The sequence below is a fragment of the Peromyscus maniculatus genome, chromosome 14, assembly GCF_049852395.1.
Source record: "Peromyscus maniculatus bairdii isolate BWxNUB_F1_BW_parent chromosome 14, HU_Pman_BW_mat_3.1, whole genome shotgun sequence".
Taxonomy (NCBI): Eukaryota; Metazoa; Chordata; class Mammalia; order Rodentia; family Cricetidae; genus Peromyscus; species Peromyscus maniculatus.
In genome coordinates, this window is record NC_134865.1 from 85,245,938 (window position 1) to 85,270,839 (window position 24,902).

The 24,902-nt window shown below is 49.4% G+C and overlaps 2 protein-coding genes across 4 annotated transcripts in view; one reads left to right on the plus strand and one right to left on the minus strand.

The window, feature by feature from the left end:
• Brf1 (BRF1 general transcription factor IIIB subunit) overlaps nt 1–24,668 on the minus strand; it is a 51,364-nt gene extending 26,696 nt beyond the window's left edge. The window contains exons 1-5 of one of the 2 annotated variants that reach the window (XM_006988013.4): nt 24,110–24,668; nt 17,967–18,047; nt 15,468–15,641; nt 7,880–7,911; nt 3,880–3,952 (exon numbers count right to left, since the gene is read on the minus strand). In XM_006988013.4, the coding sequence (XP_006988075.1) occupies nt 3,880–3,952; nt 7,880–7,911; nt 15,468–15,641; nt 17,967–18,047; nt 24,110–24,293 (544 nt within the window). In that variant the 5' untranslated portion in view covers nt 24,294–24,668. The remainder of the gene's footprint in view (nt 1–3,879; nt 3,953–7,879; nt 7,912–15,467; nt 15,642–17,966; nt 18,048–24,109) is intronic. The other variant, XM_042261261.2, reaches the window with a different exon arrangement.
• Btbd6 (BTB domain containing 6) lies at nt 314–2,539 on the plus strand. 2 transcript variants are annotated; one of them, XM_076551538.1, is made up of 5 exons: nt 314–354; nt 519–825; nt 902–992; nt 1,097–1,215; nt 1,379–2,539. In XM_076551538.1, exons 2-5 carry the CDS (start codon nt 602–604, stop codon nt 2,409–2,411), a joined length of 1,467 nt encoding a protein of 488 aa, XP_076407653.1. In that variant the 5' UTR covers nt 314–354; nt 519–601; the 3' UTR covers nt 2,412–2,539. The 2 variants fall into 2 exon arrangements, with proteins under 2 accessions (XP_076407653.1, XP_006988074.2); XM_006988012.3 differs by lacking the exon at nt 314–354 and having other exon boundaries at nt 364–825.
• Nucleotides 24,669–24,902: the final 234 nt, after the last annotated feature.

Genomic DNA, 24,902 nt, shown 5'->3' on the forward strand with positions numbered 1-24,902 from the left:
GATCTACATAGGGAGTTTGAAGGGGCATATAAAGTCCTAATTTAAAAAAGAAAAAGAAATTCTGACACACTACAACACGTACTCCCCTTTATGCTCCGTTAAAGTCAGACATAGAGATATCAAGCCTTCTTTCGGAACTCATTTCTTCCATGGAAGAAAGCTAGCTGTGTCAGGTTCTTTTACAAAAGCTGAGCTGCTGAGAAGTTCTCATTTCTAAGAGACAGAAGGTGCAATTATAACACAGACAAACCTGGTCACCGGGCGGGGCCTCAGCACCCCCCTCGGGGGCGGGGCCTCGGCGCGAGGAGGAGCCGCGTCGTGACGCAGTGACGAGAGACGCCGGCGCCTCAGTGGGTACGGGTGGGACGGCGCCCCCTGCGGCCCGGCCGCGGGCTCCGGGGGTGCGGGGTGCGGGGGTGCGGGCGGCAGGCAGGGCCGGCGTGGCCCCATGCTGCTGCCGCTGGCCTGCCTGCATGGGCGGGTGGCGCAGTGCCTAACCTCCCTGCTGGTGCTCGCAGAGCCGCTGCCCAGGCCCCGGCGCGGCGCGAAGGCGCGCTGCGCCGCGCCGACCAGCGTGGAGGCGGCCCCGGAGGGAGCGACGATGGCCGCAGAACTGTACCCGCCCGCCGGCGCCTCCGCAGCTACTGCCACCGACATCGCCAACAGCAACGCGGCAGGCGCGGCCGTGGGCAGGAAGGTCGGCCTTTGCTGCCCGCCCTGCCTGGCGCCCGCCCCGCTGCCGCCCTTGCCCGCGCCGCCCGCGCCAGACAACAACAATCCCGAGAGCCCCAACTGGCAGTCCTTCCACCCGACGCTGCGCGAGAGGTGAGCCGACGCCCGCCCCCGGGCTCCGGAGCCCGGGCGCGCGCCGTTCCAGCCCGTGTGCCTCTCCCCCTTGCAGGAATGCGCTCATGTTCAACAACGAGCTGATGGCTGACGTCCACTTCATCGTGGGAGCCCTGGGGGCAGCCAGGCGCGTGCCCGCTCACAAGGTGGGTAGGGGCACAGCCCTGTCCCCTGGCGGGCCTGGCTGAACGCAGTCTCTCTGGACCGTCTTTACAGCCCTGTAGCTCAGGTGACTTTCTTTCATTCACAGTACGTCTTGGCTGTCGGCAGCTCCGTCTTCTATGCCATGTTCTATGGGGACCTTGCGGAAGTCAAGTCAGAAATCCACATTCCTGACGTCGAGCCTGCCGCCTTCCTGGTCTTGTTAAAGTAAGTGCTCTCTCTATTCTGGGGCTGGAAAGATGGGGTGGTTACCTTCCAGTGGTCCCTACATGTTTCCTATAATCCGAGAGCTTGAGCATGGGAGCCCATGAGCTCCTCTTTGAGGCCAGCCCTTGCAATTCCCCAGAAGAGTCCCTGTCTTATTACCCAGGTACATGTACAGCGATGAGATTGATCTGGAGGCCGACACAGTGCTCGCCACTCTGTATGCTGCTAAGAAGTACATTGTGCCTGCATTAGCCAAGGCCTGCGTCAACTTTCTGGAGACAAGCCTGGAAGCCAAAAATGCCTGCGTCCTGCTATCCCAGAGCCGACTGTTTGAGGAACCCGAACTGACCCAGCGCTGCTGGGAAGTCATTGATGCGCAGGCTGAGATGGCCCTGAGGTCAGAAGGCTTCTGTGAAATTGACCGGCAGACCCTGGAGATCATTGTGACCAGGGAGGCCCTCAACACCAAAGAGGCTGTGGTCTTCGAGGCGGTCCTGAACTGGGCTGAGGCAGAGTGCAAGAGACAGGGCCTCCCTGTCACCCCTCACAACAAGAGGCATGTTTTGGGAAGCGCCCTCTATCTAGTCCGAATTCCAACTATGACCCTGGAGGAGTTTGCCAACGGCGCTGCCCAGTCAGACATCCTGACCTTAGAGGAGACCCACAACATCTTCCTCTGGTACACAGCTGCCAACAAGCCCCTCCTCGACTTCCCCCTGACCAAGAGGAAAGGCCTGGCTCCACAGAGGTGCCACCGCTTCCAGTCTTCCGCCTACCGAAGTAACCAGTGGAGGTACCGCGGGCGCTGCGACAGCATCCAGTTTGCAGTGGACAGAAGGGTGTTCATTGCTGGACTGGGCTTATACGGGTCCAGTTCCGGGAAGGCCGAGTACAGTGTGAAGATTGAACTCAAGCGGCTAGGGATGGTCCTAGCTCAGAATCTCACCAAGTTTGTGTCAGACGGGTCCAGCAACACATTCCCAGTCTGGTTTGAGCACCCAGTCCAGGTGGAGCAGGACACCTTCTACACGGCCAGTGCTGTCCTGGACGGCAGTGAGCTCAGCTACTTTGGGCAGGAAGGGATGACGGAAGTGCAGTGTGGAAAGGTAGCCTTCCAGTTCCAGTGCTCCTCGGACAGTACCAATGGGACTGGAGTCCAGGGTGGACAGATTCCAGAGCTCATCTTCTATGCCTGAGGTGTAGGGGTTGGGGTGGACTTGCCCCCAGGCTCTTCTCCATGGAGTCTACCCAGTAAGTGCAGTGGAGGTGCAGGACACTGCCTACTGCCTTACTGATACCATTAAAGGCTTGGCTTACTCTATCAGCCTGAGTCTGAACCAGATGACTTCTCTTTACAGCCACAGCCTAGGAACTGAATTGCAGATGTCCCCTGACCCTGACATGGTATTCCACAGATGGAGGACAGACTTGGGTCCAAGGTAGTCCCAGGTCCCTGCCCAGTGGCACCCAAGCTTCAGGACCCTTGGATTTTCCTCCCATTCTTTTGGATTCTAAGTGGTTCCAGCCTACCTTGAGACCTTCTATTCAAGCCACAAGTTGCTGAAAAGTCACTTAAAATAGTTCCATCCTATTTAAGTGAATTTTCATAATAAAGGTTTCAACAGAACAAGAGCCACTTGTAGCTAAGTGACTGTAGGAATTATTAACGTTCTCTTTCTCACTACTGAGAACATCTCTTCTGTATGAAGTCTGCAGTGCAAAGCAGTTAAAACCAGACCCTGTCTCATCTATGCCTATGTGGCATCTGGGCTGTCTTCCTCTCAAGGGCTGTAGCTAGCGTTCTGCAGGCCACATGTCTGGGTGATTGTGTTTGTTTTGGGGTTTTTTTGAGACAGGGTTTCTCTGTGTAATTTTGGTGCCTGTCCTGGATCTCATACTGTAGACCAGGCTGGCCTCGAACTCACAGAGATCCTCCTGGCTCTGCCTCCTGAGTGCTGGGATTAAAGGCGTGCGCCGCTGCCCAGTGTGATTGTGTTTGTTAAAGCACCTCGGTTCTACTGCAGGGTCAGATGTAAGGAGTGGACTGTATGCTGTGCTGCCTGCTGGGGTGTGTGTGTGGGGGGGGAGGGGGGTAAACAAGGGTCCATAGGCCCAGGCCTCTACCCTCTCTTGCAGCTGTTTTGTCCTGGAAAAGCACCTGACCTTCAAAGGCCCACTAGCACAAAGGCAGTGGTCTCTGGGGAGAGAGTATGTGCCCTAGCCCAGTGTGCCTAACACCAGAAGCCTGGCCCTGTTGGGACTCCACTCTATCCTCCCAGACCCTCTGCTCTAGCCCTCCGTGAGTTGATACTTCAGAAACCATGAAAACCCCATGCCTGCATATGGGAAGGGCCATGGCTAGAGGGCACCTGTTCCTGGAACTTCTTCCCTCAAGTGTTAGGAGGCCCCTGCCTTTCTCAAGGTATCTGCTAGGGTCCCAACATGAAGCATTATACTCTTCCCTTTGGTCCTGAGCCACATTTGACAGGCAGTGGTGGGAAGCCTTCCAAGTCTGCACCAGAAATAAAACCCTACTGGCTGTATTTCCCACAAATTTTAGGAAACATTTCTTACCTTTAGGGCTCTGTACTTTGACCTGACATCCCTCTGCTCTGAGCACCTTAGCATGTTAGTTTCCAGAGGGTAATATCTGAGCCAGCCTACCTATAGCCGGTGCGTTGATGCAGAGCTCCCTCGCCAAGAGCAGGAACGTCTTCCCCAGCACGTACACATTCACCTGTGACAAAAAGAACACAACTAGGAATGAACTGCTATTCAAGGAAACATTTGCTGCTTTTTCTTTTTTCATAATTTTTGTTGTTTTGTTTTGTTTTTCAGACAGGGTCTCTCTGTGTAGCCCTGGCTGTCTTAGAACTTGCTCTGTGGACCAGGCTGGCCTGGAACTCAGATCTGCCTGCCTCTGCCTCTGGGGTGCTGGGTAAAGGCCTGCGCCACCACATCCTGCTCAGCTGCTGTTTTCTTAAAGTGCCTGTTTCACTGTACTGTCTTCAAAGAACCCATTGCCAGAGCCCCTGCTGGACTGTGGAAAATCCACTCCATGACTTTCCGCTGGTCTCCACACCAGGAGGGCCAACCTTCTTCCTGTTTGGCTGCCTAGACTCCCCTAACCTTGTCAGTGGTTGCTTAGAAAAGTTCTGTGAGGGTACACACTAGAGTATGGTAACACAGTACAGAGTTATGCCTAATTTTGAATCAACCCAAGACTGGTACACCACACAATGGCTACTCTTCCTCTACCTTCCAGTCCCATAGATCTCTGTTTACTTGCTGGAACCCCAACTGTTTCCTCCACTCCCCTCACCTCAAGTCCTTATCTGCCATGGGGCCTGCTGGCCACCTGCCATAGTTCTTCCTTGCCAGAGGAGGTAAGCAGTGGGATAAGTCCAGCCTGGAAAGGCTGTGCCTAGGGTTGGAGTGGTAGGAGTACTAGCAGTTGTCAGGAAAGCCAAGGTATAGCCAGTGTACAGAACCCCTAATGTGCAGTTCAGTATCAGTGCAGCACTGTACGGATTAGCCTGGGATACTCAGGCCTGCCTCAACCCTAGAGGCTCCTCCCATCCTCAGCTACCTGAAAACCCCACTGCACTCATGCCAGGCCGCTTCTGGGACCCCTGGGCCTTACAGATATGACTGGTCTAGCCTTCTGCCTCTGGCCTCCTCAAAGAACTCCCTCACCTAATCAAGCCTAGCCTGTGGGACCTCTAAGCCCTGTTTCTTGGCATGAAAGTGATACCCCCCTAGATGTTGACATATGTCAAGAGACAAAGTCTAAGGGATGATACACAATGGGATCTTCATTACATGAAGGACTAGAGGGAGAGATTTGTGACTTGTCAACTTGGTACATCAACCCAGTTGAGAAGGCCAGGTTCAGCCGCCATGGCGAATCAGCAGTGGGCTGGTTACCTTCCATCCTGGCTGGACACAAGTATCTTCCTGAGGCCTTCATGAGGACTGGTAGGTCAAAGTGCACTTTCTGAAGTAATTCTACCTGTCTGCAGTTTCAAGGGTCATCTACAAAACTATGGTGTGCATGACTATATGGCCTATGTGAGTATTCATGTACGGTATGGAAACATGGGAGTATGTGATGTAAGCATATGCACAAGTCATATGGTATATAGTCTGTTCAAGTATGCAAGTAAGTGTGCTCCTATAGGAGCACTCTGTTCCTGAAGCATCCTTTCAGGTTCCCACAGACATCCAGGTCTCCACTCCAGTGGTATGGCCAAAGCTGGCTTTGACCTCCATCTACCTACCACAAACTCCTTCACTATCTTGTTTTGTTTTTGTTTTTGTTTTTCGGGACAGGGTTTCTCTGTGTAGCTTTGCGCCTTTCCTGGAACTCACTTGGTAGCCAAGGCTGGCCTCGAACTCACAGAGATCTGCCTGGTTCTGCCTCCCGAGTGCTGGGATTAAAGGCGTGTGCCACCACTGCCCGGCCCTTCACTATCTTAACCTTGGGTTCCAGATGGATATGTCTGACGAGAATAAATAGACTTCAAGTGTAAATCCAAAGTTTTGACACTTTCCAGGGGATGGAGAGACGGCTCAGTGGTACAGAGCTCCTGCTTCTCATGCAGAAGCCTGGGGTTTGGTTCCCAGCACCGACATGGTGGCTCACGACCATTTCTAACTCCAGTTCCAGAGGATCCAACACCCTCTTTTGGCCTCTATGGGTACCAGGGACACAGGTGGTTCATACACATACATGTAGGCAAATGCTCATACAAATAAATCTAAAAGAAAAATTATTTTAAAGAATACTTTCTAGAGATAGTTTTTTAAGCATCTGGGACTACAAGTGTGTACCACTGTACCTGGCTTCTAGGCACACTAATACTGGTAGGTACTGTTAGACACCATTACATTGACAATTCACTCTCCTATGCTGTGGCTGACGGCGGTCTGTCTGCCTTTGGCATTCATGTGAATCAGGGAAAAGAGGCTTTAACTCAGGGTCTCTGCCCATTCTACTCTTTGACTCCTTTCTTCAGAGCAGCCAGGCCCACCAGAGGCCTCCAGACATGGGCAGGAGCCCCACCCAGGTAAGAGCAAAAGTGTCTTGTCTGAAGGTCAGGCAAGGCCTGGCCCCAGGGAGATCTTACAAGAAACCAAAGAACATACTGTGATGCTCTGGGGCAGGGACAGCCTCGTATGGTCCTCCCCTGCATGCCCCTCACACTCCATTTTGTCAGCATAGCTCTACCAAGAAGAGTAGTCTGTAGCCACCCAGACTACACAGCTGGCCAGACTTCAGCCTTTCCGGTGGCATGCCACCTTCTATCCTGACAGGCTGGGCTGTTCTCCCACTTCCAAAGCTGTGCAGCCAAAGATGACTGGCTGGTGCACCTGTTTTCCTCTAAGAGGAGTCCAAGCTACTTCTGGCGCTGCCCTGGCCCCCATCCTTTCTAGGAGGCTGGAATCAGATGGAAACAGTCATGTGGCCATGCTCTGAACTGAGTACAATACATTCAAAGGTGGAGTCAATGGATTATCGCAATTCCAACAGGTTATTTTTAGCTTGACCAAAAAATATTTCAGCAATAGCTTCTGAGAGATGCCATTTATAAAGACAGCTGGGAGGCCAAAAATACAAGGCACCATCTGACTGGAATCTAACTGTTAGTCTTTGGAGACACTGAGTCATGAGCAACCAGGAGCAGTAGCCTGGGCTATGGGCTCTCAGGACCCCTGGGGGTTTCCTGATCAGGGTTCCCATTCAGGGTGAATTTGTGGGCATTTATTCTACTTCCTGGTCCATAATGTCACTGTGGCTCTCAGGGAGTGGTCTGGGGACTTCGGTTAGTCTCCACCCAGCCGCCACACACAGTAGGTCAGCGGGGCAACAGTGCAGTCTCCTTGCCCCTCTCTCCTTCGCTGCCTTTGAAGGGACCTAGGTGCATCTTCTCTAGATGTTCAGTTACTCGGAGGTGAACAGTGCACGGACACTGTGGCACCCACCTTTAATCCCAGCACTGCAGATGCAAAGGCCGGCGGATCTGAGTCCCAGGCTCACTTGGGCTACATGAAACCCGGTCTTAAAAACAACAGAAACAAGCAACACAACAAAACCACTTTATCTGAATCCAGAAAACCAATGGCCCTAAACAGACTGTACGTATGAGGGTTTCCCAGAGTCTGAAATGCATGCAATGGGGTCCAATATTCCCTTAAAAAAAGAATCTTCATGGGGCTGGAGAGATGGCTCAGCGGTTAAAAGCATCTGGCTGCTCTTCCAGAGGACCTAAGTTCAATTCCTGCAACCTCATGGTGGCTCACAACCATCTGTAACGAGATCTGGTGCCCTCTTCTGGTCTGCAGGCATACATGCAGATAGAACACTGTATACATAATAAATAAATAAAATCTTTAAAAAAAAAAACTTCTTTGCCTTAGACTAAATTTCACAAAGGTCTCTCAAGTGATTCTAAGGCTGAGCCACTAGGCTCTAATACTGTAGCTGTGAGCTGCCCTCACCTACTGAGGCCCCAACCTCTGGCCACACAAGCTTCACCACCCTGAACACAAAGGCTGCTGCGTACTATAGCGAGCAGCACAGATTGGTCTCCAGGTTTATGGAAGCACAGGCTGTGGCCCTATAATGCCCTCAGGGCAGAAAGACTTAAGGAAGGTGATCTACCTGGAGCAGGTCGCTGAGGTCGAGGAGCATGTCTGCAGCCAGAGTTAAGGAGTGTTTGCATGGAGGCTACCAGGGCTGCACACCACGGAGCTGGACCTCATCTGTCACATCCAAGTTCATCATCTGACCAGAGAGGAAAAGGCCCTGGTGGAACCTAACCAGTCCCTGTGTCTCCAGGCACTGAGGGTTCCTCTGGGAATCTGTTTTAAGGATAGAGAGCTACAAGAGAGAGTGGAGGCAAGGATCGGTGAAAGGGTCGGTGAGACCAGAAATGGGGGCTTCAGGTGTTTACTGTCCAGACAAAGCATGGGATGGACCAAACTAGGAACCTCCAAGTCACCATTCGGGGAGTCAGCAGGGCAACTCCTAGGGGACAGAAACAGACGTTACAGCAAGGCAGTGAGCACCTACCGAACACTGCCAGTGGGGCTCTGATGTGACCTATCCTTGCCTAAGTATGACAGTAAACAGCACCAAGAATAGATTTCAGATGAGTTCACACTCAGACGGCACACAGACAAAATAAAAAACTGGTCACCTGTCAGTGATGTTAAGCTACTGGCTACAGGTATAGCCCAGTGGTGAACTTCGCTTAACATGGGCAAGGCATTGCATCCACCTGCAATACCGCACATTAAAATAGTATACAGGCTGCAGAGATGGCTCAGTGGCTAGAGCACTTGCTACGGCTGAGTGGTGGTGGTGTATATCATTAACTCCAGCACTCATGAGGCAGAGGCAAGTGGATCTCTGTGAGTTCAAGGCCAGCCTGGTCTACAGAGTGAGTTCCAGGACAGCCAGAGCTACACAGCGAGACTGTCTTGAAAAACAAAACTAGAAAGAGAAGACAAGAGCCCTTGCTGCACAACTGTGATTCCGGCACCAACATAACACACCAGGCATCCCACACATCTGTAAACCAGATCAATGGGACCAGAGATGGGATGATTCCTGGTGTTTGCTGGTTTCCAGTGCAGCTAAGAAAATGAAGCCCAGGCTCAAGGAGAGACCATGCCATAAAGGAACAGGTGGAGTGATAAAGGCTGGGTCAGGAGGATGTGAGTCAGAGGGTACTCTAGGCTAAACAGCAAGTCCTTGTCTCAAAAATAATACTCCCCATACCACACTGATCTGGAGAATGGCAGCTGAGAAACAAAATGAGGGACTCTGTACTTTCTACAGAATTTTTGTGCGAAGTCTAAAACTTACCCTAAAAATTCTATTTAAAAATAAGCTGGGGCCGGGCAGTGGTGGCGCACGCCTTTAATCCCAGCACTCGGGAGGCAGAGGCAGGCGGATCTCTGTGAGTTCAAGGCCAGCCTGGGCTACCAAGTGAGTTCCAGGAAAAGGAAAGGCACAAAGCTACACAGAGAAACCCTGTCTCGAAAAACAAAAAAACAAAAAAACAAAAAAAACCAAAACAAAACAAAACAAAAAAGCTGGGGATGAATTGCTGTCTCAGTAGTTAAGAGCACCTGCTGTTCTTCCAGAGGACCTGGGTTCAATTCCCAATACCCACATGGCAGTTACCAAGCACCTATTAACTCCCGTTCCAGGGAATCCAACACCCTCTTTTGGCTTCCATGCACTGTATGCATATGGTGCACAGACATATATGCAGGCAGAACATACACACACAATGAAAATAAATTCCAAACAATTCTTAATAAAATAAAATTAATAAACAGGCCACTCATGGTAGTACACGCCTTTAATCCTAGCACATGGGAGGTAGAGGCAGGTGGACCTCTGTGAGTTCAAGACCAGCTTAGTCTACATAGACCCAGGACAGCCAAGGCTACATAGAGACCCTGTCTCAGACAAACAAAAACAAAAATTAAAAAGCAAAGGAAGGTGACTGCCATCTCAAGAAGATAAGGGGGAGGGAGGGGTTTAGATGGCTTAGCTGCTAAAGACATGAGCTGAAAACCTGAGTGTGACCTTAGGAACCCCTAAGAAGTGAAAGAAGGAAAGTGACTTCTTAAAGTTGTCCTCTGGCCGGGCGTTGGTGGCGCATGCCTTTAATCCCAGCACTCGGGAGGCAGAGCCAGGCAGATCTCTGTGAGTTCGAGGCCAGCCTGGGCTACCAAGTGAGCTCCAGGAGAGGCGCAAAGCTACACAGAGAAACCCTGTCTCGAAAAACCAAAAAAAAAAAAAAAAAAAAAAAAAAAAAAAGTTGTCCTCTGAACTCCACAATGTCCATGTAACACATACATGCCTGTTTACACACAGAGAGATACAGATAATACATTTTTTAAATATTCATAATTTTATAAGAATAATAAAATAGATACCAAAACATGGACCAAGCTTGTGAGCAAAACTTCACAAAGAGAGATAAACAGCTCATGCACACATGAAAAGAACCCTACTGCATGAGGTGTGGGTCATAGAAACCCATCCAGGGCACTCCTACCACCAAATGCTAGCAAGCGTGCAGACAGCTTTAGCCCCTACACTACCCACAGACTGACATGGCACAGCACTGGAGACAGTCCGCAGGTTCCTTATAAGACAAAGTACAGGCCTACCTCTAACCCAGCTACTCCAGTCTGATGCGTTTACCTGAGATAAACAAAAGACGTGCATAAGCATGCTCACAGCAATTTCATTCAAAATGGCCTCATACTGGGACCAACCTAGGGATCCATCAACGGAAGGCTAAACACTGTCTTACACATACAGTGACTACAGCAGGGAAGCAACCTAACAAATGCAAAGGTTTCCAAGTGACAAAAAGCTTGGAGCAAAGAACTTAGGCTGTGTACCTATATTTAAAGTACATCCCAGAATAAGCTAGCAAGTCTACAGATGAAGGACAGAAGAATGATGGCAGCCTTGGGGTACTGGAGGAGCAGGGTCTAACTGAAGGGGTGCTGGCAAACAAAAAGGGGTATACATTTCTCAGGACTTACCAAGCAGTAAAGGAAGACCTGTGCGTTTTATGTCAATTTTACCTCCAGATCTAATCTTGTTTTTCTGCAAGACTGGGGCAGTGGAGTGGGCAGAGCCTACTGCTTGCTTTGAACTATGTCAAAAGTAAGACGCTAAGGGACAGAAGGGATGGAGGAGAAGGCGGCTGTTCAGGGACAGTACAATTACTTCAACTCTGTGGTGTTTGAAAATCATTCACAATAAAGCTATGATGAAAATTTTATATCATTTTAAAGAAGACTAAAATTCAACTTTCAACCAAAGTGACTGCTTTCCTTGATATGAAAAATCACCTGGCTAGTAGGAAGTATATATGCAGGTCCTCCAAATAATGACTAAAGGTACTGTATCCTCCTTTGATAAACCTCTACTTCTAACATGGGTGCTGGAGTTTCGTAAGTCAAGAGAAAAGTCAAGGTCTGACCAAAGCCCTGAGCATGCAAGAACCCCAAATTCCAAGGGGCAGAACCACTTTGTGACTGCATCTGAGCCCTACCATATCCTGACAGGTGGTACTTGTGTTCAGCGAGCCTCTAGCTCCAGTTGTTAAGGAGAAACGTAAACACAGCAAAGAGTGGGAAATGAAAAGCCGCTAGAGGCTGGACTTTCTGGAGGGCTGGAAAAGGCGTGTGAGATTCCCTCAGGCCATCCACAGCTTTGACAAAGTCTGAAAATGCCAACTACACCAACCTGGCCCCAATGCAGTCAATGCCGGAGGTCAGATCAGTTTCTCTGTAAACAGCAGGCTAATGGCCAACCACAACATCTGACTGGCTGAGCTTGGTGGAAGAACATTTGCAGACAAGATCTGATTTAAAACTGAGATTCACCAAAGGGCTAAAGCTTAGACATTTAAATGAAGCAGAACTAGAGCAAACATGGAATTTATTTTTTCTTCCTTTCAGCATGAAGGCTTGAACCTAAGACCTGGCACATACAGCTTTCTACCACTAAGCTAAATCCCTAGCCTATCCCCTATCTTTTCACGTTTGAGCTACAGGCAGGGTTCAAGTTACCCTGTGTACTGTCTGGTTTTGTGTGTCAACTTGGCACAAGCTAGAGTCATCAGGGAAGGAGCCTCAGCTGAGGAAAGGCCTCCTTGAGATCCAGCTGGAAGGCACTTTCTCAATTAGTGATCAAGAGGGGAGGGCTCAGCCTGTGGTGGGTGGGGCCATCCCTGGGCTGGTGGTCCTGGGTTCTGTAAGAAGGTGGGCTAGGCAAGCCATGGGAAACAAGCCAGTAAGCAGCACCCTCCATGGTCTTTGCCTCCAGAATCCTGCCCTGTTTGAGTTCCTGTCCTGACTTCCTTCAGAGATGAACAGCAATGCTGAAGTGTAAGCCAAGTAAACCCTTTCCTCCCCAGCTTGCTTTTTGGTAATGGTGTTTGGTCACAGCAACAGAAACCCTAATTAAGACACCCAGACTATTCTTGAACTTGAACATGCTAAAGTCCAGGCTGACCTTGAACTTGAGATTCTCTTAACTCAGCCTCTCATTAGGTTGGGATTACAAGCCTGTATCTCCAGGCCCAGCTATGGAATTTGTTTATACAGCCTCACATATGAAATGTTTCCGTAGCTACCCAAAGATAGAAACAAGAGAAATGGCCATTCTACATGCAATCTGAAAAAGATCTGTGTCCGTAACAGTCAGCAGATGAATGGGCCAGGGGAAACCACCCAACTAACACCACCATTACAGGACCCCAAGACATATAGAAAAACTGGCCTCGCACTCACCACAGGCCACTTCTCACATCTCCTGGACCCTCCTGCTCTAACTGACTGTTCCCTGGACAGTACTATCCAGTAAGTTTCTTCTCAGCCCAGCCACAGTACCTCTAGACAGGAACTCTCAGGATGCTCCGTCAGGCAAGGCACTAAGAATGCAGCAAGCCATCCTGAACTCTGTCTGCAATCAGGATGAGTCACCCCCACAGGGCTCTGCACCTACTGCCCACTAACAACACTGATGTCTGCCATCTACACGGTACTGATGCCCGCTGTCTGTACAACACCAGCACCTGCTGTCTGAATGACATTTGCATTCTGTTCTCTACACAACCCTGAAACCTGCGGTCTACACACTAATACCTGCTGTCTACAGAAGGCTGCAGCTTGTTCTCTATACACACAGGTGCATGCTGTCCATGCTGACACATGCTTTCTGTACAGCACTGACACTCGTCTACACAGAACTGATGATACCTGCTGTCTACAGACTCCTGAGGCTTGCTCTCTGGCAACATGATGACGTGGAGGTTTTCCCTTCCCCATTTCCCTGAAAAGGTAACAGTCTAAGAAGCAAGGTCACCAAACTCCAGGGCAGAGGCAGGATTAAAACCCACACGGTTAGGGCCTGGAGCTCTTGGTGCAGCACAGTACAGACCCCTCACGAGAGGGTGACAGACTTGACAGAAGCCCTGCACTAGGACCATGAAAGAGAAGTAGGCTCACAGATCAGAGCTTTCCATATCTGTCTTCCTGAAACAGGAGCTAGAGACTGAGGGCATTCTTCACAGCTGCCTAGGCCAAATATATGAACTGAACAGAGCCTGGAATGGCTTGAGTTACCCCAGGCCTCAGGCAGCCCCAGCAACCAAGAACAGGTTCCACGAGAACTCAGTCCTCAGGACACCATCTACGGACACTACTGGCTTCAAAGCCCAACAGAACCAATGCTCTGGATGGTGTCTAATGACTCGGGACCCGCTGATGGGCTTCCTTAGTCCATCTCCATGGAAGGACTGGCCTCTCACCACTCCAGCAACCACCTGTGCCCGCAAGTTTCTCTGTGTGTGGCATTTCTCAGACAACTGACATAGCAACATAGCAACATTATCCTGACGTGTACAATGTGGCATGGCCCACATGTCTCCTCAAAGTCTCTGCCTTGACTGAGCCTCCTCCCACCAGATCCAGAGATGGCAGCCCTGCTTCTGCCGGCTCCCTCCCATGGTCTGTGCCTTTCCACTCACTGTGGTACTGCAAACAGTGAGTCAATTCCCACTCAGATCCACCTCTCATACTTGTCTCGCCTCTCCCAACTACTGGAGAGGGGTGCGGGACTTAGGCGGAAGCCACAGGAGCCTACTCTGTGTTCAGACCTTTGGAGATGCTCTTAAAGACGCCTTGATGCAGTCACTTGACTGGGCAGTTACTCTCCCACTTCAAGTTCTGGGCTTCTAAGTATATCTGTGCAGCCTAGCATCCTGATGGTCAGGGGACAGCAGCCCAAACACAGTTTAATCATCTGCTCACAGTCTGATAGAGGTTCTCCCTCTTGCCAAGGACAGCTGTGCCAGCTGAACCAGGAAAGCCAGGTACCATTGCTCTTCTATTCCCGAGGTCATCTGCTGCTCTGCAGAGCAAAGTGCAGAGGACAGGAAAGTAGCTTTAGTGAAAGTTCCTATCTCAAAAAATGAAGTGAAGAGGCCAGGGAGATAACTCAGTGGGTAAAGGTGCTTGCCACCAAACCTGAGAACCTGACTTTGATCCTTGGACTTACATGGTAGAAGAAGAACTCACTCTTATAAACGGTCCTCTACACCCCACATATACACTGCAGCACATATGCCCCACCCCCATAAAAAATAGAAGGACTGGGCTAAAAGATAAAATCTAGGAACTATCTCATACCAAAAGGGTGAGTAGATGGATGGAAAGGAAGCAAAGATATTTAAAAGCCTGGTGGGGCAGGCAGACTAAGCAAAATAGAAACAGGTAGAAAACAAATGACCTAACAAGTTCAAGGTGGGAGGTGGCCAAAGGGAGGGATCTACTGGAGAGAAGATGCCTGTGCTTAATGAGACAGCAGCACACCAAGGTTCCTGACATGATGGAGAGAAGAAACTATAAGCAGTACACAGACGACAGGAATGCATAGAAGACGGCACCAGGAGAAGCTGGGAGATACTGATGGAAGATTCTGCAGAACAAAAGATGGAATTCCTGACATATGTGCTGCCGACAGAGGTTAGTGCTGGGTGTCTGGGAAGTGCACAGGAGGACCAGACCTGAAACCTCAAGAAACAAAGCTGCAAAGGGAGGGGAAAAGCCAGAGGTCATGAGCTGTCCTCCTCCGCCATCCAAAAGGGGCAGGGACTTAACAGACTAGCCTAACTATACCCACCTTGGCAGCTGAGGTGGTCTGAATGAAGATGGCCCCCATAGATTGATCGAGTGGCATTACTGAAGGTGTGGCCTTGGTAGAACAGGTGTGGCCTTGCTGGAGGAAGTGTGTCACTAAGGGTGGGCTTTAAGGTTTCAGAAGCTCAGGTCAGGCCCAGTGTCACTCTCTTTTCCTGCTGCCTGCCAGTCCAGATACAGAACTCCCAGCTACCTTTCAAGCACCATGTCTGCCTGCATGCCACCATGCTCCCTGCCATGATGGTAATAGACTAAACCTCTGAACGTGTAAGCCATCCCCAATTAAATGTTTTCTTTTATAAGAGTTATCGTAGTCATGGTGTCTCTTCACAGCAATAGAAATCCTAATTGAGACGGCAGCTTAGAGAGGGAACTCTGCATCAGTTAGGACCAGACATCCAATAAGGAAACCGTTGATAACACCAACACCAAACTCCTGCAACTCCTAAGTCAACATTTAAGTAACCACCAAAGAACCGAGGTGGGGCTTCCACAACAAAGGATACGAGGTGTGCCTTCAGTTCGGCAAACCAAGTAGAGGCAGGCAGCAATCACGTGGGCCATTTTCCGTCCTCGGGTCAGATGCTTGCTTACAGCCATCTTGAAGAAGTTGAAGGCTGTGTCCAGGCAGTGCTGGTTCAGCTGCAGCTGGCTTCCCAAGTGGTGGATGTGGCGCCGCCCTAGGATAGAATACAGAATGACCCTCAGTCACAATTTTCAATTTAAAATTAAGTATCACAAGAGCACCTTTAAGATTTGAGCAAAGCCTGTTAGTGTAGACATGTAATTTTACCTACTTGGGAGATTAAGGCAAGAGGATCACAATTTCAAGACCAGCCTGGGCCAGGCATGAGGAACCAGAACACAGAGAATGAGGCACAGAAGAACAGGGAAGGACTTGGTGATTCACTCACTGGCTTTTCTTCATCCCTTTTGGTCTAGGAAGTATGGAGGAAAGGTCAGCTGGTCACTCCTCCACTGCTTCTTTGATCTATAAGGTTTTCACCCCAATATTTGACTACTGAATCTTTATAGACTTATAAACTTCTAAGTATATAACTTATAGACTTACAGAACAATAGACTGTCTCAAAAAAGAGAAGAAGGTAGGAAGGAAAGAAGCAACATAGATCAATTCAAGAGACTCAGAATAATCAACACAGCACTCCTAAGAAAGAATTCTAAGAAGTATATACACCTCCCAATTTCAAATTCACCACAAAGCTAGTAGTCAAACAAGAGCATAACACATACAGCCCAGCAGCACAGAACAGAGGACCTAGAAATGATTCTCAATGAGGAAGGGTGCCAACTAGGAAAATATAGTCTTTTCCACAGAAACACTGGATATGCACACATAAAATGGAAGCTGGACCCAGTCTCTTACAAGAAACAACCCCAAAACACAACAGGCAACCCAGATGGTCAACCCCAGACAACAGAAGATATAAGCATCAGTTTGTGGGTATGTACATGCACATGCACACCCATGATCACACCTGTGGAGGCCAGAGGTAGACACTGGGTGAGTCCTCTATCACTCAGCTCCTTTTTGAGATAGAGTCTCTCACTAAACCTGGAGCTTCCCATTTTGACTAGACTGGCTGTCCTGTCTCTCTTTCTTCAGTGCCGGGAATGACAGGTTCACACCAGCATGCTCAGTGTTTCATATGCTCACCTGGGGCCCTAACTCAGGATCTCACGTCTGCACAGCAAGCACTTCACCCACTGAGCTGCCCCCAGCCCCAGAGTCAGTGAGTGATCAGACAAGGCATAAGATAAACTGAACAACATCAGAATGAGAAAAACAAGGAGCTGGAGAGATGGCTCAGCCGCTAAAAGTGTTCACTGCTCTTGCAGAAGACTTGGTTCAGCTCCTAGTGCTTACATCTTGGCTCACAACCATCTTTAACTCCAGTTTCACATCTGAAACCCTCTTCTGACCTTCCAGAGCACCAGACACATGCATGGTGCACATACATACATGCAGATAAAACAACCATATACATTTTAAAATAAATCTTCTTTACTTTATACCATCAAGTACAGAGAAAAAGAAAACTTGTGAAAAGACAGCCCATGGAACAGGAGAAATTTTTCTGTGACATATATCTGGCAAAAGACTCCTAGGAAGGTGGCACAATGGCTCAGTGGGTAAAGCTACTTGCTGCCAAGATGGATGACCTGAGTTCAATCCCTAGAACTCACATAGTGGAGAGAACCATCTCCTGCAAGTTGTCAATAAATGTGCCATAGTAGGCACACATCCATGAATAAATATAAAGTAAGTGTGTGTGCACGTGCATATGTGTGTGTGTGTGTGTGTGTGTGTGTGTGTGTATTTTTTTTAAGGCTTGTAGCTAAAACCAGGTATATTGGTACATGCTCTTAATCCCAGAACTTGGGAGGCAGAGAGAAGCAGATCTCTGTGAGTTCAAGACCAGCCTGGTCTACATAGAGAGGTCCAGGACAGCTAAGGCTACATAGAGACCCTGTCTCAAAAAAACAAAACAATAAACATTATAGCTAAAATATATAAAGAACTTTTTCAATTCAATAAAGGCAAACAACTTAACTAAAAACAAGCAAAGCAAAAGAACAGATATTTCTCTTCTTTGTTGTGAACTGATTTATAAAACAATGAAAGGTCACATCTGCCAGGTCAAATGGCTATAAACTTGCTGGTTCTATGTCTATCTCCAGGAGACCAGGAGCAAACAGCTACAGACTGGCACCATCTGGGGGCCCTTCACTGAGGGGGCCTAGCAAGATCTGCAGAATGCCTAGAAGAAGGAGCACACTTCGGAATTATTCCTCCCAGAGAGCTACGGGCCCAGGGCTGCGAGGATGGCAAAAAGTAGCAGGCCACAGGGTAAGGCATGGGTAGAGCACTCCAGAGCAGAAGCAACAACTGAGGACCATTCTGCTCTTACCTCACCCCAGGATCTTGTCCCATCTCCCTCTCCTGTCCCACCCCATGGCCAGCAACGCTGAAGTGGACAATACCATTCTGTAGGGTCTGTGCTCTTGACTCCTTTCCCAAGTTCACATGGAAGCCACCTCCTAGGGTTGGGGTTTTGCCAGCACCTGGAAATATAAAAAACAGAGGTTAGCTAGAGCCTGGTAGAGAAGCCCCGAAGCCCCATTCACTGACTGTGAACAAAGGAGGATCCAGCATTCCAACAGGAACAGCAGCAGGCTAAGCAGAAGACTTTGCTCTGCCTAGCAAACAGATGTGGCCTTGACCAGAGGCATCCTAAACCTTTAAAAAAGAAAAAAATAGGGACTGACGAAATGATTGAGTAGCTAAGAACTCTTGTCTCCACGCCTGATGACTCGGACCCACATAGAAGAAGGGAAGAACTGATTCTATAAGTTGTCTTCTCCACACATATACCATAACACACCCCATAAATAAATGTAATTTTAAAAAGAACAAGAAAAGATATTCTATTGCTCTAATTAAAGTAGATATGTGCTTTTAATACAAGACAATCATGGGATCTGGAAAGATGGCTCAGCAGTTAAGAACAAGTACTGTTCTTAGACAGACTTAAGATAGGTTCCAAGTAAGGTCTTTCTCAACCACCTGTGACTCCAGTCCAGGGAAAGCCAACTCCTCTGGCCACTGTGGGCACCTGCACTAATATTCCTATACCCAAACAAAGATGCATACATAATTTAGAATAATAGAAATAAGATCTTAAAAAGCCCTTAAATTACATTGAAAAAGAATGGTGGCATTAGCCAGGCTGAGCACAGTGGTGCATGTCTGTAATCAGAATGCTAAGGCACATGGATCAGGAGCTGCAGGCCGATGCGAGGCTGCAGGCCCCCACCCCAAAGAGAAGACTTCCGCTTGAGATGAATGCTACTGCAATCTCTGCACTCCTCCACTCCAGCCCCACACCAATCACTGCCACTCCCACAGGCACGGGCTACCACCTCCCGCACCGGAACCCCCACACTTCTGCTTGGGCTCTTCTACCCGCAGTGGCCCTAGGAGCTACCTTCTGACTCTTGTTCCTGCCACCCTTCCATGTGTGAGTAGCTAGAGGAAACATGTGAAAAGCACTTACTCAGCAAGCTAAGGTGCTAGCGAACTCAGGCTCCCTCAAGTGTGAAAGAAGAAAGGCCAAATATAACCTCTACATGGAACTGCCAACTACAAATTCGCCTAGATCTTCAAATTTCAGATGTGCTTGACTTCTAAAAACACTGGGTGGGCTGGAGAGATGGCTCAGCCGTTAAAGGCTAGGCTCACAACCAAAATATAAAAACACTGGGTATTTTGCTTTTCTTTCCTTCCTCCCAGACAAGGTTTCACTATATAGCAAAAACTGATTTAAAACTCAGCCTCCCAAGTGCGTGGACTATAGACGTGCACTACTATGCTCAGCAAACGTTTGGTACTTTCTACAAGTTTCTGTAACAAAGAATATAGGCTGGAAGTATAACATAGATGGGCTTGGCAGAGTCTGCCCCCTCGTGGACAACAGAGAAGGAATCTACAATCACAGGCCACTTGGGGAAGATCGCCTCTGACTTAGCCAAGAGCAGAGAGGGTTGAACCCAAGACAACATGGGTATAAACAGATTGGATGAGCTTTGGAACAGACAATGCCACCCTCACATGACTAGACCTAGGAAGAGGGCCAGGAGACCTCAGTGCCCAGAAAGGCCTCTCCATAGCACTGTCCTTCATTTTTCTCACAGAGTCTCCAGAATGGAAAGTCTTTACAACTGTGTTGATTTGATATAGAAGACTAGAAAACTTGGAGGCCAGTCTGCACTACATAGCAAGACCCCCACCTTAAAAAAAAAAAGCCAGGGTGGTGGCCCACTCCTTTAACCCCAGCACTCAGGAGGCAGAGGCAGGCAGATCTCGTGAGTTCGAGGCCAGCCTGGTCTACAGAGTGAGTTCCAGGACAGCTACACAGGGAAACCCTGTCATGAAAAACAAAACCAAGAAAAGGTCCTTTGGCAGGTGAGATGGCTCAGCAGCTAAAAGAGCTTGCTATCACTCCTGACCACCTGAGTTTGATCACTAAGAGCTACATGGTGGCACATTTATGGACAACTTGCAGAAGATGAGTTCTGGTGATTAAACTCAGATCATCCATCTAGGCAGCAGTAGCTTTACCCATAACTTCCTTAAGTTAGCCTCTGAATTCTACACACACGCAGAGTGGCATGTGCATACGCATATAAATAAATGTAATACAAATGTTAAGTTCTGATTAGTGGGCTGGGGAGTACGTGCCTAGCACATGAGGCCCTGGATTCTACCCCAAACACCAAAAACAGTTCTGATTATTGGAACCTCAGGGAGTACTTCCAGCCTACTAACAAGGTTTGCTGCTCCCAGGATAGGGGAGGATAAACCCTGAGGAGGCAGGAGCCACAGGTTGCTTGGTGCAGGAGCTCTCTCTGCAACAAGCATTTTGAGAGTAGTCCCAAGTCCTGGGAAGGATGAAAAAGCACAAGGGTCGCCATTCACTGACAAAGGGAGGCCTCAGAGGACTTGGCACATGCTGGGAAGTGTGCATTACTGGAAACCCTGCTTAGCCCAGACTCCTCATGGTATGGCTCAAATTCCAACTTCTCCAGCTACCCACTGCCTTGCATTTGGCATCCGAATCTGCAGTCCTGATGCCCAGTACTTCCCTTGGCATAGGCTTCTTGAAAAGGCCTCTAAAACTTAATTACAGGTATAGGATGGTTAAGTTTCCCTAGCCAGAAACCTCCTGCTGCAGGACCTCATCACCCACTTGAGTGTATTAAGCATATATTCTAGAGTAGACTGTTACGTGTCCAGCTTAGGTTGCTGTAAGTAAGGACACCTAGGAAAGGACAGCAGTGTTAGAACCTATAAGACAGCCTCCAAGGAGAAACAACTTTACAATGAAGATGGAGGAAGGCCAAGATGAGCAAAGAGCACCAGGGACCTATGAGGGCAGGAAACGGGACAAGTCATCTGTTTCCTGCCTGTGTGGTCGTGCTGATTTGGGGTGGAGGGTGGTGTAGGCAGGAGCCACAAGAAAGATACCTGCTCAAAGCAGCTGACACCTCCTTCTTGTATAACCTACACCTTCTACCAAGGCTAAGAATTCATGACCCCACAGTGCATTCCCCAGGGCAGCCACGGCTGGTTGCTGGAGTGCTTCTCCCTGGAGAAATATCTTGATGCCACCTAAGGGCCCATCTGACTTTCACTTAAGGCTTTGGAACACGATTTCCAGGATGCATGGTAAGACCTCACTCCACCCTGGCTCTATACTATTTTCCCTGATGTTATGGGGGCACTATGTCACCAAGCCATGGGTGGACCTAGAAAAGTGTCTGCCAATGGAAAGCCCTAGACACCTGCTCCCAGAATGACCTGTTATTACTGTTGTTATCACTCCAACAGGCATCAACATTCTGGTAACTATTCAGGAGGCTGTAGACAATGTGTGGTAGAACCGCTGTCACAGCAGTCCCGAAGACACCCTTGGGAAGTCACCTACAAAGGATAAGAACTCGTGTGACATGTGAAACATACCACAGAGAAGGAAAAGCAGGAGGGAAAGGTCAACCTCGAGTCAATGTTTTTTTGTAGATATCAACAAAACTGGTAAACCAGCAAGAAAGACAAAGAGAAACACAGACACTAACATCTAAGGAAAAGGGACATCTATCTTTCAGACATCTAGGACATGGGCTGGGGGTAAAGCTCAGGGGCAGACCACTTGCTTAGCTCGCTCACACACACACACACACACACACACACACACACACACACACACACACACGATGAATCCCATAACCAGATGGATCCATTCCTCAAACCTGAATTCCCAAACAAGTCAGAAACTATCTGAAACGTAACTACAACCACTACTATGACAGAAGCTGAAAAGAAACCCCTAAGTCCAACTGGCTACACTGGAGAAGTAGACCTAATATTTAATTAAGACAGGACCAAGAAGTGGGAGGCACACACCTGTAATCTTGGCTATGTAGAAGGCTTAGAGGCAAGAACATCATGAGTTTGGGGTCAGTCTAAGTTACACAGTGAAACTAGGAAAGAAAAAAAGAGCAGATTGCATTGTTTGTACACAGTCCCTTCCACAAAGTAAGTGGGGCACTGCTCACTTGTTTCAGGAGTGTATTACTTTGATACCTAAGGCTGACAGGTGTTAAACACAGACCAATATCCCAGGTAAACAGAGATTAAAATCTACCAGCATGTCCAAAGGATAATACCCCAAGTGAGCTCACTTCTGGAACGCACAGCAGATTCAAGAATCTGCCATTGGGGGAAGGGGAAAATGAAGAATCTGCCACAGGGGCTGGAGGGATGGTTCAGTGGATTAAATGCTTGCAATGCAAGCGTGACTGAAGTGCAGATCCCCAGAACTCACGTAAAGGCTGGTCAGGTGTGGTAGCCATCTATAACCCAGCATTTGGGAGGCCGAGAGAGGGAATCCCTTGGTCAAAACTGGCTAGCTGGAGTAGCCAGTTCAGCAAAAGACCTTGACTTAATAAATAAAATGTAGAAATATCAAGTAAGGTACCCGATGCCAACTTTGGGCCTCCTCACTCATGCAAACACACATGCATGTATGCCTACAAACACACACACACACACACACACACACACACACACACACACACACACACACCCTATGCCACCTTTGGGCCTCCTCACTCATGCAAACACACATGCATGTATGCCTACACACACACACACACACACACACACACACACACACACACACACACACACCCCCTACACAGAATCAGCCACACAGAGTCTGGTGGTGCATGCTTGTAATCCCAGTGCTTGGGAGGCTGAGGCAAGGATATTGCTGAAAGTTTGAGGCCAGCCAGTCTACATAGGGACACCCTGTCTCAAAAAACAACCAAAAGAAGTTAGGTCTTGTAGGCTCATAACTCCAACTACTTAGGAGGCTGAAGCAGGAGGAGTGCAAGTTCAAGGCCAGCCTGGACAACTTGGCAAAACCCTGACTCAAAACAAAGTGTAAAGAGGGGGCTGGAAATACAGCTCAGTGGCAGAGCACTTGTTTAGCATGAGTAAGACTGGGTTCCAGCCCAGAACCATACACACAAATACATATAAATATGCATATATACAATTACTCTACGACAGAAGGGAAGGTGACCACAAATCTACAATTCTAAAAAGACTCACAATATCTGATCTCAAGACATTAAAATGTAAACAAAATGCAAGGATGGAGGCAAAACAACTCAGAAGCAGACCCACACAGGTGCATACAGTGATCTCTGCTGAAGGTACAATGGTAACTCTATGCAAAAAAAAAAAAAAAAAAAAGGAAGCCTTTTAGCAAACTGTGTGGAAAACGACCTCCACATGCAAGAAAGGAACCTCAGCTTGCACATCATCATTTTCCACAAGGCATAACTCAAAATGTGGTATAACGGCTTTGTATGCCGGAGGCCCTGGGTTAGATCCCCAGTGTACAGAAAATAAAAATAAAACTACATTAAAATGTAAACAATAACTTTTAGAAGACAAATGTAGTGGCGCAAACAAAGACATTTTAGATTCATGACAAAAGAACAGTCAAGATATCAAACGACCAATTTGAGTGTTTCAAAATGTAAAACCTTTGTTCAAGATGAGTAACTTCTGCTCCGTGTATCATATATACAAAGAAGGTCTTGGAAGTAAAACTCACCAAAGACTCTCAGCACTCAACGGTTAGGAAACAACCCTAATAAAAAAAAAAACAAGGACTAGGCAGAGTACTGAGGCTGGGCATATCTTCTTAGCCCTAAGGGCAATGCACACCTGTCAGAGTGGCCAACCGGGAAAACGGAACGTGCATCAGATGCGAGCCTGAAAACCTTGCCTTCCAGATTCCGGGACCCAGCCCGATGGCCTCGGTTGGACCAGACCGCGACGCTTGGACCGGGAAGATCGAGGAGCTCACGTCCGTGTACGGGACACGGCGGGGAGTCGGCTGCAAGTTCCTAGCCGGGCCCAGCCTCAGTTTCCCGGCCTGATTGCCCACGGCCTTTGGCAGGACGATCAGCTGCTTCGATTTCCCCGCCTCCTTCCCACTCATCTCGCACACTCGGCCCTACCCGCCCCCGTTTCCCCGCGCGGCAGGACCCACCGTCCAGCGACACGAACTGGCCGACCGCCGACGAGCCGCCGCCGCTGTTCTCCACGAACTGCACCTCGGACACGATGATGTTGTCCTCGAGCACCGAGCCGCAGCCCGTGCACACTGCATCGCCGCGCGCCGCGTCCAACTCGATGTCCGTGCCGCCGCAGCCGCGGCATACGCGGCCCGTCATGGTGGAGCCGCGGGGCCCGACCGGCCCCCCGCCGCTGAGCTGCCCGTTCTCCGCCCGCGGCCCTTAGCCTGCAAGCCCCGTCGCGCCGCCTCTGTCTGAGCCGCGCTCTCGCGAGGCCGCCGGCGCCACGCCCGCCGATTCGCCGTGGCAGATTCGCCACGCGCTTCTGGGCCGCGCCGCCTCCAACGGCCGCGCCGCGGGACCCAGAAAGGAACGCAGGACGCGTCGGGACCCTGGGACCGAACCGCCAACCTTCCGGCCCGCCAGAAGGGAAGTTCCAAATCCGTAGGCCTCGCGGGCCCCAAGCCAGCAGAGGGGACGGACTTGCAGGTCGCCGAGGAGGGCGGGACCGAGGCGGTGAGCGCCGCCCCGGACCCGACAAGGGCCGTGGGAGGAGCCTGAGAAGAGATGGGACTGTGGGAGGAGCCTGGGGCGGGGCTTAGCGTGACGGGGCCCGGGCTAGGGCTGTGGGCGGAGCCTGGGAATGAGTCCCAAGAGGTGTGGGAGGAGCCTGAAGGCGGGGCCCAGGCCAAGAAGAGGGCCGTGGGAGGAGCCTAAGGAGAGCGGACAGACTGAGAGAGGCAATCTGGAAACAAAGTAGTGGGAAGG